General features: G+C 40.2%; 2 protein-coding genes across 48 annotated transcripts in view; one reads left to right on the forward strand and one right to left on the reverse strand.

Moving 5' to 3' along the window:
• The first annotated feature begins 415 nt into the window (after window positions 1-415).
• On the forward strand, window positions 416-8,309 carry SMLR1 (small leucine rich protein 1). Its single transcript, XM_005551837.5, has 2 exons — window positions 416-662; window positions 7,893-8,309. The coding sequence occupies exons 1-2, from the start codon at window positions 425-427 to the stop codon at window positions 7,976-7,978; spliced, it is 324 nt and encodes a 107-aa protein (XP_005551894.1). The 5' UTR covers window positions 416-424; the 3' UTR covers window positions 7,979-8,309.
• A 4,064-nt stretch (window positions 8,310-12,373) lies between these two features.
• Window positions 12,374-15,416, reverse strand: part of EPB41L2 (erythrocyte membrane protein band 4.1 like 2) — a 227,714-nt gene continuing 224,671 nt past the window's right edge. For all 47 annotated transcript variants that reach the window (XR_012433433.1, XR_012433435.1, XR_012433434.1 and 44 more), the window contains one exon: window positions 12,374-13,626. The gene's annotated coding sequence lies outside the window, so the exon portion shown is untranslated. The remainder of the gene's footprint in view (window positions 13,627-15,416) is intronic.

A 15,416-nucleotide genomic window follows, 5' to 3' on the forward strand; every position in this document is an offset into this window, starting at 1 on the left:
CGTTTCTCTTTCCTTGATATTAGTTGTATCAACTATGCATAAAGGAAAATCCACTTTTTTCTAGACATAAGTACTTAGGTACAGTGACATAACTATTAAGAAAATTCTAACTCTAAAATTTAGGAAATACAGGGAAAACTCTTCTATGTCTGAGAATACATAGAAAGAATATATGTAATAACGAGGTTTGCTTGGTCAGGTAATTTTCATTCCAAATAAACTTGTCACAGAAAAAAAACTCAGCTTCCCAGGGTCATCCCTACCCCCTGCCAGATACATACTTATCTCTGAAAGAGCTTGGAAGACGGACTTTTCAATTCCTCTACACTTAGTAGCTGAGTTACAGAGTAACCTGCCAGTAATCCTATCAGAATTCAGCAGGCTATTTAAATAGAGCAAAGTCCACACAAAGTTCCACTGAGACATGCTGAACAAAGGCCAGAGCTCCAGAAGAAAACAAGTGCAGCCTCAGAGTAAAGTTGCCCTGGTCCCGACTGTGACTCCCACGGTCCCCGTGGGGTCTGTGTGGTTGGCAATGGGCTCTATACTGTCAGCTTTCATGAGGGAGCTCCCTGGTTGGTTCCTGTTCTCTGGGGTTTTCCTCCCTGTGACTTTGCTGCTGCTCCTCCTCATCGCCTACTTCAGGATCAAACTGATTGAGGGTAAGTGTGAGGTTACACATGGAAGGACTTGGGCATCCTTTCCCACAGCACACCTTGAAATATACTGATGCACTGTCAGTGTTTTCTGGCCAGGAGAAACACATTTTTTTTTTTGTAGGTCTCTCAATCAGTGTTCTCTCAAGTTCCTTGACCAATCTGGCCAAGTTTGATCCACTGTGTGGATCTTGTGCCGGGATGTGAAGGCCTGCTGTAGGGGGCCTCACCTGTAGCACATCACAGATACACTGTGAATCAGCAATTTTGACGTGTGGCTGCTTGTCTCTCTCTCTCTCAAGGCAATAGAGTCACATATGTGAAAACATTGATCATGGTCTGCCTTCTTTACAGATGTGTTTATGTGGCCATGTGCATGCATGTCCGTGCGTGTGTATGCGCCCATGTGTGTGCACACACACACAATTTTCTCATCCACTGAACTTCTGGTCAGGGAATGTTCCAAACATTCTGCTGTCACAGTCTTTGTAAATGTAAAGCCCTGATAGATAAATATTTGACCTTGGTGTAAACATTCCATGGGATTACAGTCTTAAGGTGGAAAAAACAAAACAAAACTAAAAAACTCAGGAAACTTAAGGTGATTTGGAATGGACATTTGGGTCTTGGATTGACACTGTTTATTCTGCTATAATTAAAATTAATGAAACTGGGCTGTAATTAGATAGACTATGTGTTAATACTGTGCCAAGTACACATGAGATTAATATCATCAAGGATAATAACTATTTTAGCAAAATCAACAAAGACCAGTCATATTTCTTAATTTGGATAGTGTCATATTAAAACAAATTTGAAAACCCCTCCTCTTCCACAAAAGCTTGGCAGGTCCAAGAAATGCCTTCATGTATGTTATTATATAAACAGATGTTCAAAATCTTAAATCACTAATGCTATAATATGTAGCCTAACTAACAGAAGTGCAATGAGGGATATTTGTTCCTAAGATGAGACTGAGAACATAAAGTAATCCGAGAAGACACAGAGTATGTCATGGAATCAAGTTTTTCATCATAACTTACTCAAATATCCCCCTAGCCTTTCATTTTTTGTGTGTCTCATTTTTATGAACAGCCCTTTTGTTGATTGGTCAAGCCATATTCTGCCTCACTCTATAATAGTCATGTGATAAATCCTTTTCTTTGTTAAGTCAGTTTATCCTCCACTGCCCTAAGACCAGTCTGTTGGATGCTCTGTCACCCGGCCATTCATTACCACTGAATCCCGGAAGCAGCCTCCAAAAAGGAAGAGAAAATAAGAAATTCCCAATACCCTAATCATGGCTTCCCTTCAGTGTCTTCCAAGTCGAAAAGTTTTTCAGAGTTGTTGCAAAGATTCCCATCAGTAACACTCACTGCATCTCAGCCTCCCATTAACACTGAACGTCCCAGGGACAATAAAAGGATGCTGATGTCACCATTGGGGACTTGGAGACTTCCTGTAGTTTCCAAGTTTCATCTCCAGCTGCCTCCTTGGCTAGATGAAATTTTCAGTATTTCAAAAACTGCAGCAAGTACAGGTCTAGATAGCCTCATGGATATCAAGATCCTTTATTGGCCTCTACTTCCCAGCTATTACAGGCCCGTTAATTCAGTGGGACATCTGGTATTTGGGATAGACTCTGCAAAAAGAGGGTGAATCTGTTTTATAGTTTTACTCGTTCCTGGAAAAACGTCTGTAATATGTAACATGTAAATGGGTCTATGGTAGTTTATTTAGATAATTCTGAGGTATAAATGTATCAATCACATTCCTTTAGAATGCCCTGGAAAAGTCAACGTGCAGGGTACGGCCTGGCATCACAGGGGCTGATGCAGGGGAAATGCAGTCCAAGTGCCAGCCCACTCCATGTGTGTACATCTCTGTGATGATTGCACGGTGATGCCCTCCTATCTTCAGCACATCCCTGACTGTGCAAGTGATCTAGAGATCAAGTCTCAGACAAAAGTTACTACAAGTTTGTAACTCAATACAATTGAAACTACTTCTGAAGGATTTGAGTGAAGGGAGCAGAGGCTCCCAATAACCTCGTTTCTTCACACTTCCTTCCCCCTTCTTCATTCCAAATTCTGACGCACTACTGACTTTTCTTGACTTCTAGACTTGCCCACAACTGTAAGTCTGTCCCTTCCATCTCAGAGCCTTTATCTTTGTAGCATAGGATCTAACTCAAGGGAAAGCAAGCATGTCAGCCTCTCACGATGAGGGTCCATGATCACTGGGTAGAACCGTTACACCAACTTTAAAGCTTACTCCAAACTTATGTCATATTCTGGATAGTGATAATTCTCATTCATTTATTCAACAAATATCTGTCAGTCTATCATATACCAGAGATTGTCCCAGATACTGGAATGGATTTTTACTATGGGTTTTTTAGACTAAGAGAAAATAATCCCAGTTCTAGAAAACCACATAAGGCATCTGTCAAAATCAGCAGAAGTTAGAGGAGATGTTGCAAATCTGTATGTTTCTGACTCTGGCCTCATTAAATGTCTGATCAAAGAGCTACAATAATAACCTGGACTTTTCCCTTAAGTCTTTTCCCCAAATGTCAGGGCTGAGCACTTCACCAGAGGCAGGATCCTCTGCAGTGAAGGGGGCACCCTCAGCCAGGTAATGAGCCTCCATTTTCTGTGGTTTTTCCCCATTGTCTCCTACTTGGGCTTGCTCTAATTGAAGTGTGCCTGGAGCTTCCAGGCTGCAGGTAGGATTTACAGGAAGAGTGACTGAGGAGGCAGAAGGAGCTATTTATCATGGCAGAACAAAAATTTGTGCATCGGTTACTTAACGCAATGGGGGTCTCATCTGAAATGTATTGTTGGAAAGAACACTAATGACTAGAAGCACTATTACCAGTGGCGGCCAACCATCTGGAGGATGCTTAGTGAGGATGTCAAAGGCGTTCAAACCAGAGCAACTCCATCTTGAATAGGGGCTAGGTAAAATGAGGCTGAGACCTACTGGGCTGCATTCCCAGACAGTTGAGGCATTCTAAGTCACAGGATGAGATAGGAGGTCAGCACAAGATACAGGTCATAAAGACCTTGCTGATAAAACAGGTTGCAGAAAGAAGCCACCCACAACCTATCCACCAAAACCAAGATGGTGATGAGAGTGACCTTTGGTCGTCCTTACTGGTACACTCCCACCAGCACGACAGTTTACAAATGCCCTGGCAACGGCAGGAAGTTACCGTACATGGTCTAAAAAGGGGTGGCATAAATAATCCCCCCGTATTTAGCATATAATCGAGAACTAACCATAAAAATGGGCAACCAGAAGCCCTCGGGGCTGCTCTGCCTATGGACTAGCCATTCTTTTATTCCTTTACTTTCTCAATAAACTTGCTTTCACTTTACAAACTCACCCTGAATTTTTCTTGTGCAAGATCCAAGAACTCTCTCTTGGGGTCTGGATCCAGACCCCTTTCCTGTAAGAAGGGCAGCATAGCTGAGTGGACTAAAGTAGTCCTCCCTGATGGCAGTTTTTGTTCTGTTGTGACTGGGCCCAACGCAAGCTGGGTGAGGAAAGTGGGGGCCCTGGATGGTGTCTTTGACAGATTCCTGGTCAGGGTAGCAGCTGATGGGCAAGCTGTAGTATATATTCTCTCCTGAAGTTTATATTCAAACCATCTTTTGGTTGTATTTCCCTCCTCTCCCACATGGAATCAGTGCATCTATTTTTTTTTTTTTTTGAGAAATTATTGATTATATTTTCCAGTGTTAGCAGTCAACTATAGACTATGGATGTTTTCATTTTTATATTGATCTGGTCGCTTTAATTCCAAATATGCCTTTCTCCTAACAAGAAAAACCACCCAAACTCTAAGAGTATGTAGCTTTGAAAAATTATAGTTCTTTCTGGCACCATTTTCCTAAGGGTAAGTAGTACTGTCTTCTCTCCAGTTTGAAGGCAAATGAGATGACTGGACTCGAAATAAAATATCACCAGTTTGTATCTCCATTTCGCAGCATCCACTTAAAAAACTGTAAACAGATGGTCAAATGTCATGTCGTTAATCTTCCAACCAGGGTTATGGCAAGTGTAATCATTTCTATTTTGTTCCTGTAAAGAGAAGGACATTGACAGATTAACTGGCATGTTCGCAGAACCCCAGAGTCCTGCATTCTTAAACAGAAAACCAGCTTGCCTGTCTCATACAGCTGGGTCTGTCAGACAAGAGAGCCATTTTAAGATGTGATGGAAAGCATGTGGAGGTATTGTAATCACTCAACATTAATCCCCACACTTCAAGCCTTAGGAGGTAATGGTGCATGTACATTTAATTAGTATGTAGACAACATCAATTTTCTCACAAAGGAAGAAAGAAAATTCTCTAACATCCCGCACTCTTCAATCTGTGTCAATTTCCTTGAGGAGTAGCTCTGGGGGTGGAAGTGTGAGTCTTGAACTTCCCATAGCCAAACCCTGCATCAGCCATTGTCATGGACATTTTGTACCTTCTAGGTTGGAAGTTTTCATTTTCTTATTTCCCGAAGTCCTGAGATTCCCAAACCTCTACTTCCAGGCCACCCCACCCCCAAAACACCATCACCCTGATCAGGAACAAATTGTTGTCTAAAATGACAAACATGGCCAAAAATAGTCATTATTTTAAAAACTTTTTAAATGTGTCTACTGAAATGCCTAAACGTTTTTGCACGGAGTTGGACCCAAAAAGAAAGTCAGGTAGTTGACCAGGTCTTGGTCTTCAGCAATGTACATCCTAAAACAAATAACTAAAGTACTGATAATATACAGGCTGGCTAGGCATCTTTCACTGAACTTCATATTCACTCTACTCAACCTCTTGAAGCTTCAGTCTCCTGCTCTGTAAAATAGAAATAACAGCAGGACATACTAGAGGACTGGTATGGTGATTAAGTGAGGTAATACATATAAGGTTCTTAACAGTGCCTGTTCCGAACAACTGTTAGTCATTATTATCCCTGCTGGCTTGAGAATTCTAAGAAGGCACTGTTTGTGTCATTATAGCATTACAGTAGCTATTATTAAAATAGTCTTGGGATAATTAAGTACATTGCCCAAGGTTACCTACCCAGAATGTGGTGGAAAGAGGATTCGAACCCTGGCTGGCTGCTGAGATAACCCTCTTCACCCACATACCACCTCTGGAGTATGGAGTCCTCAGTAGGGGTTCTATCTGTTGAATCCTTTTGGTCCAGGCAGATAAACAACTTACCACCAACTGTGGGACAGTTTTAAAAAGGCAAGAATTTTACAAAATCTTTGAAGAATTTGATCAATCTCTTAATATAACAGGGGTCATAATAATTATTGATGATGGTGATTCTTCCACATAAAGATCTGCCTGAGTCAGATCACATTTCTTTACCTGTGATCTAACAGGGCACAATGCATTGCTTGCAGGATTTTCCACAACCACGACCTTGGGCGTTTTCAAGGCCACCTGCCTATCGAATCTCTCTGCACACACTCCTAAATAGACCCAACGAAATGAAATGACAGTCAAATTGCAAGCTCTTTTAGGTGAGGGAGGCATTATTTCACTTCTCTCACTCTCCACTTGGTGCCTAGCAGAGAGACACTTTATTCAATGGGTAGATGATTCACTGTAGATTGACGAGCTTCCTCTTGGACTCTCCATTCCAGTTCTCTCTCCACTCTTACAAGTTCACTTTTTTTCTATCTCATGCTTCAGGTCACCCATTTTCAGCTCTATAATCTGTATACTGGTCCCTCATTCAAAGCACCCTATTGTGCAGCTAGCCATTGGTAATTAAGACTAAAAGGGAATAAATTACTCATATTTCAGTGAGTTAAAAGTCTAAGCCATGGGCCATCTCAAAGGAATACCTTTGAAATAGTGATAATCTACGGAAAGTCAGTGTGACTCAGCAGCTGATCTGAAGTCAGACTGCCTGGGATCAAATCCTGAATTCATCAGTTTCTCTGATCTTGGGCAAATTACTTCATCATGACATCTCTCTGCCCCAGTTTGCTCATCAGTAATTTAATAATGATGACTAGCTCATCATGTCATCACAAGAATTGAATGACAAAGATTGCAAAGAGCTTCACACAGTGCCTGGGACAGAACAAGCACTCAGTAAGTATTGGCTATTAAATCTTGAGGCCCATGTCGTTGGGGGCTTTTCACTCTCCAACACATGTGTACGTTCCCTGACTAACATGATAAGCATTTGTGGAGGCCTGGTGAGGGAAAGTGCATGTGTCCTGGGGTACACGGCATACAAGGTATCAAGCAAGGGATAAATTGCATGGGCTTTATGTGGGAGCCTAGGAGAGCATTTTCAGGTTCAAGTCTATAAACATGTTTGTTATCTCCCATGAGATTAGAAGCTCCTGGTCTCTGGCTTGATTAATTATACTTCTGAAAACAAAATTTTTGAGGGTGAAAGCAGGATCAGTTGTGTATACTGGTTTCAGGAAGAGAGCTGTGTCTTCTGATGTGCCAGGAAGATCCCAACGAATATGTGTCAGGATCTCAAAAGGGATCTCAGGGCTAAAGATCAAATCTAGTTATCACCACAGACATAATAGTTGAAGCCAAGGAGCAGATAAAAGCACAGAGGTGGCACACTATAAAAGCCAAAGGGAGGAGAACGATGGGGGCAGGCTGAAAGAGGGGTTGTGTCAAATGCTACTGAGGAAGAAAACTAGGGATTGGAAAATGCCACTAGATTCAGTAATTTGATGTCATGGTTGAGTTTTAATATTTTAGTAGAGTAGCTTTAACTGAAAGTATATATTAAGGGGTTAAGGAATGAGCAGGTTGCAAAAAGTTGAAATAGAGTCATCCGTAAAATATGCCAAAAGGTAAGAGGGAGAAACTAATTTGACCTGTCCAAAGACTCTTAAAGCCCAAACACATTTTTGGGAGGGATGAGCAGGGGCAGACACTGTGACTTGCTGTTTTCAACTTAATCAACAAAATCTAAATATACTTAGCATGTAACAATTCTCATTACAGTGGTAATTTTTCTGCTCTAACCAGGGCCATTCTTTGGAAAGAAGCCTTTACATTTCCACTGGCTGTAGCTGAGGAAGTAAGGATAGATCCTGTAATATGACCTGCTTGGAAGACCTGGACTTCTGTGACTTGCCAAGGCTCAGTGTCAGATATGCTGGCCAATACCCCTTATAAACTCTAAATGACCAGTGGCACTCAGATGTCTCCAAATTATTAACTAATATTTTTCCTTTCAGTTAATGAAGAACTGTCCCAGACTTGTGATCGCCAACATAATCCCAAGGATGGCTCTTCCCTGTACCGGAGAATGAAATGGACGTGACATTGGGGACTTTCCAATAACTAAAGCACAATGAGTTTCTACTGGTCAGCAAGCAATGTTCAACAGTTCAGCTAATAAAATAGGTTGATAAACTAGAACCATAGCAAAATAGAAAGAATACTAAGATACTCGTTCTGAACCTTATTGAAAAGTGGCAGCTATTATCCGAGAGGACTTCTCAGAGACTCAGTAAAACAGCAGCTCTTGAAAAGTACCAAGAGATTTCCTGGGTATATACACTGGACACATTGTAACTTTTTAACTTTTATTGTGACTGTGTCTGCTCTAAAGGGCATATTTAAAAAATAAAATTCTGCAGCACCTTACTACATAATCCCATGGGAACCCGTATTATTCTGATTTTAGAGGTGAAGAAACCTTGGTGGAGATCCAATGAATAGCAAAAGAAGAATGCCTTGGAGAGAGCTCAGTAGATTCTGTATGCAAGAATATTTCCACTTGCTCCTCTTGTAGTTCAGCAGCTCTTAAATGACACTGTTCAGGTATCATTTTTGGACCCGATTTTGCTTCTCTCCTTTTTCTGATTGCTTTTACAAATCCTTATTGTCACAAACATGAACAAAACAAGTGGAGTATCCCCACACTAGGTATGTTTCACCCACAAATGTAGCTTTCAAAATGATGTGACGTGGAAATGTTGGCAATTTGGTAATAGGAAAAGGAAAGAACGGAATGTTCACATAATTCCTGAGGAGGAGAATACAAGTCTTTGCCTGTAATACCAAAATACAGGGAGCTATTTCTAACTATGCAGAGAAGTCAACATTTCACTGCAATTCTTCTTTCAGTGGGAGCCCAAAAGAGACAACATAGTAATTGAAAAGAAACTTAATTCTAGGGGTAGTTAAACTAGATTGTGGTTACTGTTGTGCTCCCCACATTCTTCCAGTTAACATAAATCAAAGATGTTCAATGCATTCTAAGTGTAAGACTGGTTACGTTCCAATCTTTGTGCAGGACACTAACAGGTTGAGTGATCCACTTTATAAAACATAATCAATGTGGTCACCTGTAAGAAATGCCCGTTTCAGTGGTGGCCTACGGTCACACAAAAGGTTGTGTGGATGACCCAAAGCAATAATACACCACCAGTGCTGGATTTTTACTGCTTCTTCCCCTCAGCCCCACTCTAAAATTGTTGATACCCATTCCGTGAGTAGTCTCCATTTGCACTTCTTGCATAATATAAAACTTATTGCTAGAATAAAGACACTCATTTCTGCATTTTACTGCCCTTGATTACAATGAAAATGTCAGCTGCGGTTTTCAGACTGAACTAATTCAGAATAACAGTGCTCTTGCCATATGGAAGGAATAACAATATTCTTTCAGTTTTAGGAGAGATCTCTTTTTAGCCCCTGGTGGAAATCAGCTTATGTAAAAATGCTTTCTTTAACAGAAAGTGTGAAAGGACACATCATCTTCCTATCTCAGGCAGCTGCCAGCCAAATTCATGGCTCAGCTATCAAGGTTTGCTCCATCTTCCTCTAATAATGGGCACTTTAGAAGCCCAGTTCCGGCTCTGGCAGGTGCTGGTCCACCATCTCAGCTATTGTGATAACAGATGAGCTCTATACAGACATGTTTTTAGCACCAAGCACTACCAAGTACTTCAGAGCAAGACCCGTTTCTTTCTCTGCCATCCAATGAAAATAGAGAATCTCCAATGAAACTGACTAGATTCATGAATGTTTTTTATATGTAGAGAGGAGCAGAAACACATTCATTTTCCCATTAAGGAACAAGTCTCCAGGGTTTATCATCTTCCTGAAGGCACTGCTAACAAATTTGTCAAATCCTTTATCCAGCACAGCTTTCCCAAGCAGCCACACAGTCACGCCTTTGCTCTTCTCATTCTCATAGGTCCAGTTTAAGATCTCATTCAGGCCTGAACTGCTGTGGTCCTTTGCATTCCTGCTGCCAAAACAAGCTGTCTTGGCCTCCACCTAGACCAAGTCGGCAATCTCCCTACATAATCCTACATTCAGCTGCAACCTATGCTCCAAGGCCTTTCACCAGGGGCCAGAAATGCTCCCACAACCCGAAATGGTCTCACTACAACAGTTTCTAATCTTATTTCAACAGTTTCTAATCTGAGACAGTTCACCAATAGGGATAATGTTTCTCCAACTGGAGACCTTCAATAAAACACTTTAATAGGTGCCTTAATTTCTGTCACATTGTCATTATTTTTAATAAATTTACCAAAAACCATATATATATATATAATATGTACATATTATATAATATATTGGAGACAGGGTCTTGCTATTCACTCAGGCTGGGGTGAAGTGGTGCAATCATAGCTCCCTGAAACTTCAAACTCTTGGGGCTCAAGTGATTCTCCTACCTCAGCCTCTGGCTACAGGACAGGAGTGCACAGCCTCACTTGAATTTGTTTTTGGTTTTCTTTTTTTGGTAGATACAGGGTCTCCGTAGGTTGACCATGCTATTCTTGAATTCCTGGCCTCAAGCTATGCTCCTGCCTCTACCTCCCAAAATGCTGGGATTACAGGCATGAGCCACTGTGACCAGCTAAAAATGTAATAGAATGAACTCAAAGCTGTAAATATTATCTTTCCATCCCTCTTGATAATCATGTTGGTAATTTGGCAATTTGGTGTTGGGAAACTGCAGGTCCATGACTGCTCGACATCCTAAACCTAGGTGATAAAACAGAAATTTTATGTTTTCTGAAATATTATTTGCAAACCTTTTTAAAAAATAATCTGGCCAGGTAACAGCCTCCAGAATTTTCCAGACATAATTTAGCGACTGGAAAATTCAGAAGAGGTAAATATTCCTAGATAATAAGAACAGCTTTTTGTTGAAATCTCAAGTTCTTTGGCAAGACTGAGTATCAGAAATCAGAGTTCACAACTCTGATAACCATCAAAATTCAGAACTCTGATAACTCTCAGAATTCACGACATTAAGCACGTTTTGAAAATAAATTTTCTGATTTCCATTTACAAAAAAGTTATTATAATTTTCAAAGTGTGCTCACAAGATTCTTGCTTTCTGACTTTATAATTGGTGTGCCAGTCAGAAGAGGCCTCGAATTTATCACAATGTAGGCAATGACACACAGTCTAACATGTGAGTGACAAGCAGAAGACAGCAGAAAACATGTACTCAAAAATACCATCCAATGTATAATTACCATCAAACAGATTGGGGATTTAAAAATATTCTTTCCACTTTTCAAATTTTTCAAATCCGAGTTCCAAAATCTTATTGATCTACTTTCTTTCCTATTTATTCTATCATTTAGCCCAGTTTACCAGATGAGATTATAACAGCCAGAGAAACATTTTATAATACAATTTTTTTTTCAAAGACAGCCGTGTGCCTGTAGTCACAGGTGGGAATAATTACCACCACTGTTTCAAGTGGCTCTGTGGGTATTAATTCCCACAGATTCTCTCAATGGCCCCCGAGCCCTAAACCCTATTCTTGCTGTCCCAGCTGAATAAAACTGAGCCCTAATCCCCGCACACTAAATTTCTTAGTCCACAGGACCTGTGATGACAAACTTTCTTCCTGTCACTGCAAATATGGTCTTCAAGACACCCAGGGAAGCTCAACCGATGATTTCAATGTGAGTGTTATACAAACTTTCTGATGAGACATACATTTGCAAAATCACATTTGGTTCCACAGTATTTCTGAGGCTTAGCTTGCTGAGACTGGATTCTCCAGGGAGTTGTTGTTTTTGTAATAATTATAGAGAAAGTGAGAAAGGCCTTTCACAAGGCGAGAGATAATTTAGTGGAAACAGATCTCAAAGACGACAGTTATGCAAATTATATTTAATGTACTTACTTTAAATGACTAGAGAAAAAAATTCTATATAACACTTCACAAGAAATGTACCCTGTTGGTTATTTGCTCGATAACAGCACCATAACCAGGTGTGCCCCAACGAAACTTTTACAAGAAAGAATCCCAATCAGACTGGGATGCAGCCCCTCAGGGGCCTAGTTTGCCTGAAACACAGAGGGCCAGTGGACACAAAGTAAAGAAGGACATGAAGCAGAGGAGCAAGATTCAGATGGTACAGCTAAAATATTTCCTGAAAACAAAATGAAAAATGCACAAAGAAAACAAGCGAAAATATCCCTTGGAGAATTTGTAAAAGCTGGAATGGATTATGTAACCAGGCAGAAGGAATCTGGCACGTTAAACATTACATTTACAAACTTTCAACGTCGCTTTCACCGTTTCAAATAGTGATGTTGGCAGCATCATCAAATTACAGAAGAGCTGAAAACAGATTTTGAAATGCTCCTTTTCACAAAATACTAAGACTTCTGATGAAAAAATCACTCGAGTTTGTTTTTAAAAAACCTTTAGAAAAAGAGAAGTGACAAGTTTAGAGAATAAACAAACTTTATTTTGTAACAGTATTACAGGAAGCAAAATATCATTTAATACAACTTGAAGCTGCTATAAATCTAATCTGGCATCATAACTATACATAGGGTCAAAGGCAAAGGAAAAAATGTTCAATATAGTTAATAAGTCCCTATCAGGTCTCTGGTACCAGCTTTAAATGGTATAACTTTCTTGTAACCAACAGAACACCACCACAGCCCCTCCCCTTCTCCCCAGCGTCCTCAAACCTGTGTGAATCATCAAACTAGCTGAAAGAGATAGGCCTGCTCAATAACAAAAGGTCAGTTCTACACGTGTAGACAAGGAGGTTTAATACAAAGCGAGAGTTCTACCCAAGTGTTCAAACAATGGAAAGAATTGAAATTTGGGTTTGTTAAGAAAGAAAGCACTAAGGTTTTAAGCTGCCTGAATCTTTTAGTAGAAGGGAAGAAAGAGTTTTCTCTTTCTCTTCCCTCCTGTTCTGGAATGCTGCCGAAGGGCATGTGTTTGACAAGCATTGGCACTGTGGTGCGGCAGGGTCTCTAAGCACAGTGCACAGTCAGTGAACTTCTTCATAATTCTCCAGTCCAGAGATTCTGACTCTCTACTAAAAGTAGAAAGTCACAGGACTGGAAAGTCAAAAGGGTCCAATATAAAAAACATCCCTGTGAAATTCTCAAGTATTAGAAAATTTTCAGGATGTAAGAAATGCTTTTTATCTGTATTAATATTTTCTCATACAGTATATTTACTGCAATTTGAAACTCCGTAAATATATACTGTGAGAATTCAAGGAAAAGAATCCAGAAGAAGGAAAGCCACTATCTAAATTAGTCACAGAGTTTCCTTTCTGCACAACAGCACCTGTTCAGGTGAACAGCACCTTACCAGCTTGGGCTGGCTTTGTTCACTGTCATTTGATCAAAGTGAGTCATTAAAAGCAGGTAGTTGCACACAAAGTAAACAGAAAACAAAACAAAAACCCCTTAATTAACAACAACAAAAAAGAAAGAACCAAGAATATTTAGAAGTGGTTATAAAACAAAATAATATATTAAATGCATGGGAGCAATATAGACCAGAGCTGGTAAGGAAAGGTTTGGTGTCGGCATTTTAATTCTTCAGGCTTCTGGTCATTGTTACCAGTTGTAGCATAAATTCGCTGGAATAGTGGTGTGGTATTAAGACTCGGAACGGTCAAAAAATCTTCAGGGGTTCACAAAGTTGAGTGTTGTTTAAAAAATAGTTTTCTAGGAGAGAAAAAAAACAGAAGGCTTAAATATTCCAAAAACACAGGCTTGAAAAAAAGTTAGGCAATATTCATCAAATTTTCAGTCAAGTAATCAACAGTTACTGTCTGCCTAGTCTTACAGTAAATAGTATGTTTACCAGAAGACAAGCATGAGACACTATTCCACTCTCAAGGGCCTTGTAATACCTGGAGAATTGACAAGTATGCTGAAAGCAACTGGCAATTAATAGTTCACTGCAAAAGAATTTATTAGCATAAAACAGAGACAATTCACATAGTAAGAATTTAAAGAGAGAAACCAGGGTAGATTTTAAAGTTATACTCAGGGAGGGGGAAAGTCAAAGCCCATTTTCTTTGTGCTAAAATGAATGGAAATGGTGCTTCAGGTGGAAAAACACAATGAGGAAAGAGGCATGGAGGTGAAGAAGTACCTGGTTATTATGACAGTAAGGATGCAGAAGTGAATGGGAGGAATAGGACAGTGAAGAAATGGACATTACTAAAGTTAAGCATTGGTATAGTGAGTAGTAAATAAAGGTACAAAATATTAGGTCTATTCTTTCTTTAAAAACCTGAGAAGTACCAGCTTGATCTAATAGACCAAAAAAAAAAAATGAATTAAGAAAAAACATTCGGACGAAAAGACCAGTTGGCAATCTACTGCAATGGTCCAGGGCAGAGTACAAGAGCCACGGAGAGATAAAAGACAGGTCAAAGAACCTGGGGTTGGCCACTCATGCAGGACATGATAAGCCCAGGAAAGGAGGTTGGGATTGCCTCTTCTTTGGTTGTGAGGAAGGGTTTGTCATGGTGTAATTTACCTTTTGAAAACACTGCTGTGGCTTCCGTGTGATGAATAGGCTGAAGCCAGCAAGGAGTTGAGGCAGGAACAACGGTCAGGAGACCACTGCAGGAGTCCAGCTGGATGAGGAAGCTGAAAAATGTCAGGCATTCCTGCCAGACGGCCAGGACCCAAACTTGAGTGGTCACCACAGAAATCAGGTGGGAGAGAAATTTGAGAGGCACCACTAAGAAGAATAATCAGAGTGTGGTGGTGAAGAAGGAAGTATAAGAAAGGATAAGGTTTGCAGTCTGGGACCTCAAAAAAAGGAGAGAATGAAGGCTTACAGCCTGGGTGAAGCATTAGGCCTAGGGATCTAGATTTGGGCATCAGAACGAGCGATAAGTGAAACCAACAGACAGAACTAAGTCTCATGTGAGCACAAGAGTAAGTGAAAGCCACAGAGTCTTACAGAAGCCCACAATCAAAGGTAAGTGGAGAAGACTAAAACAACCCATGATGGTGCAATGGCCCTGAAAGAGCAAAGGGTTTTAAGGCGGCAGTTGTTTCATTGTATATTTCAACTTGGTTGAAACTTTTGGCAAATGATAGGTAATCACAAAGGACAGTGGAGAGTGGTAATTAATGTCTTTTCCAAGAGACACTGGTCCCAAAGTCAATTAGAATGTACACTCTTTTGGTTAGGTAAAAGTAAGTCTTGCTTTAATGAAAAAAGTCCCTACCATTTAGATTTATCACAGATAATACTACAGCCTCTTGATTATTCAGGACAGATTGATTAATCAACTTCATTGTTTTCTACCCTGTTGTCTGCCTTAGGCTATTTCATTACTCACTAGTACTTCTGCTTGATTCTAGGCCGGAGGGGGAAAAAAAATCAATGGAGAAAACACAAAGTCTTTTTTTAGGTTAGTAATTATGAAAAGAAATGTGGGGGATGATAAAGGGAAATGGATTCAACTACCAATCAAATTGGATTTGGCAGT

This window comes from Macaca fascicularis, chromosome 4 (genome assembly GCF_037993035.2).
Source record: "Macaca fascicularis isolate 582-1 chromosome 4, T2T-MFA8v1.1".
NCBI classification, from domain to species: domain Eukaryota; kingdom Metazoa; phylum Chordata; class Mammalia; order Primates; family Cercopithecidae; genus Macaca; species Macaca fascicularis.

Bases quoted from the DNA above. Each gene is read 5' to 3' on its own strand.
- SMLR1 (XM_005551837.5), top strand. From the start codon at position 425: ATGCTGAACAAAGGCCAGAGCTCCAGAAGAAAACAAGTGCAGCCTCAG. The intron at 663-7,892 runs GTAAGTGTGAGG...TTTTCCTTTCAG, and splicing joins CAGGATCAAACTGATTGAGG to TTAATGAAGAACTGTCCCAG.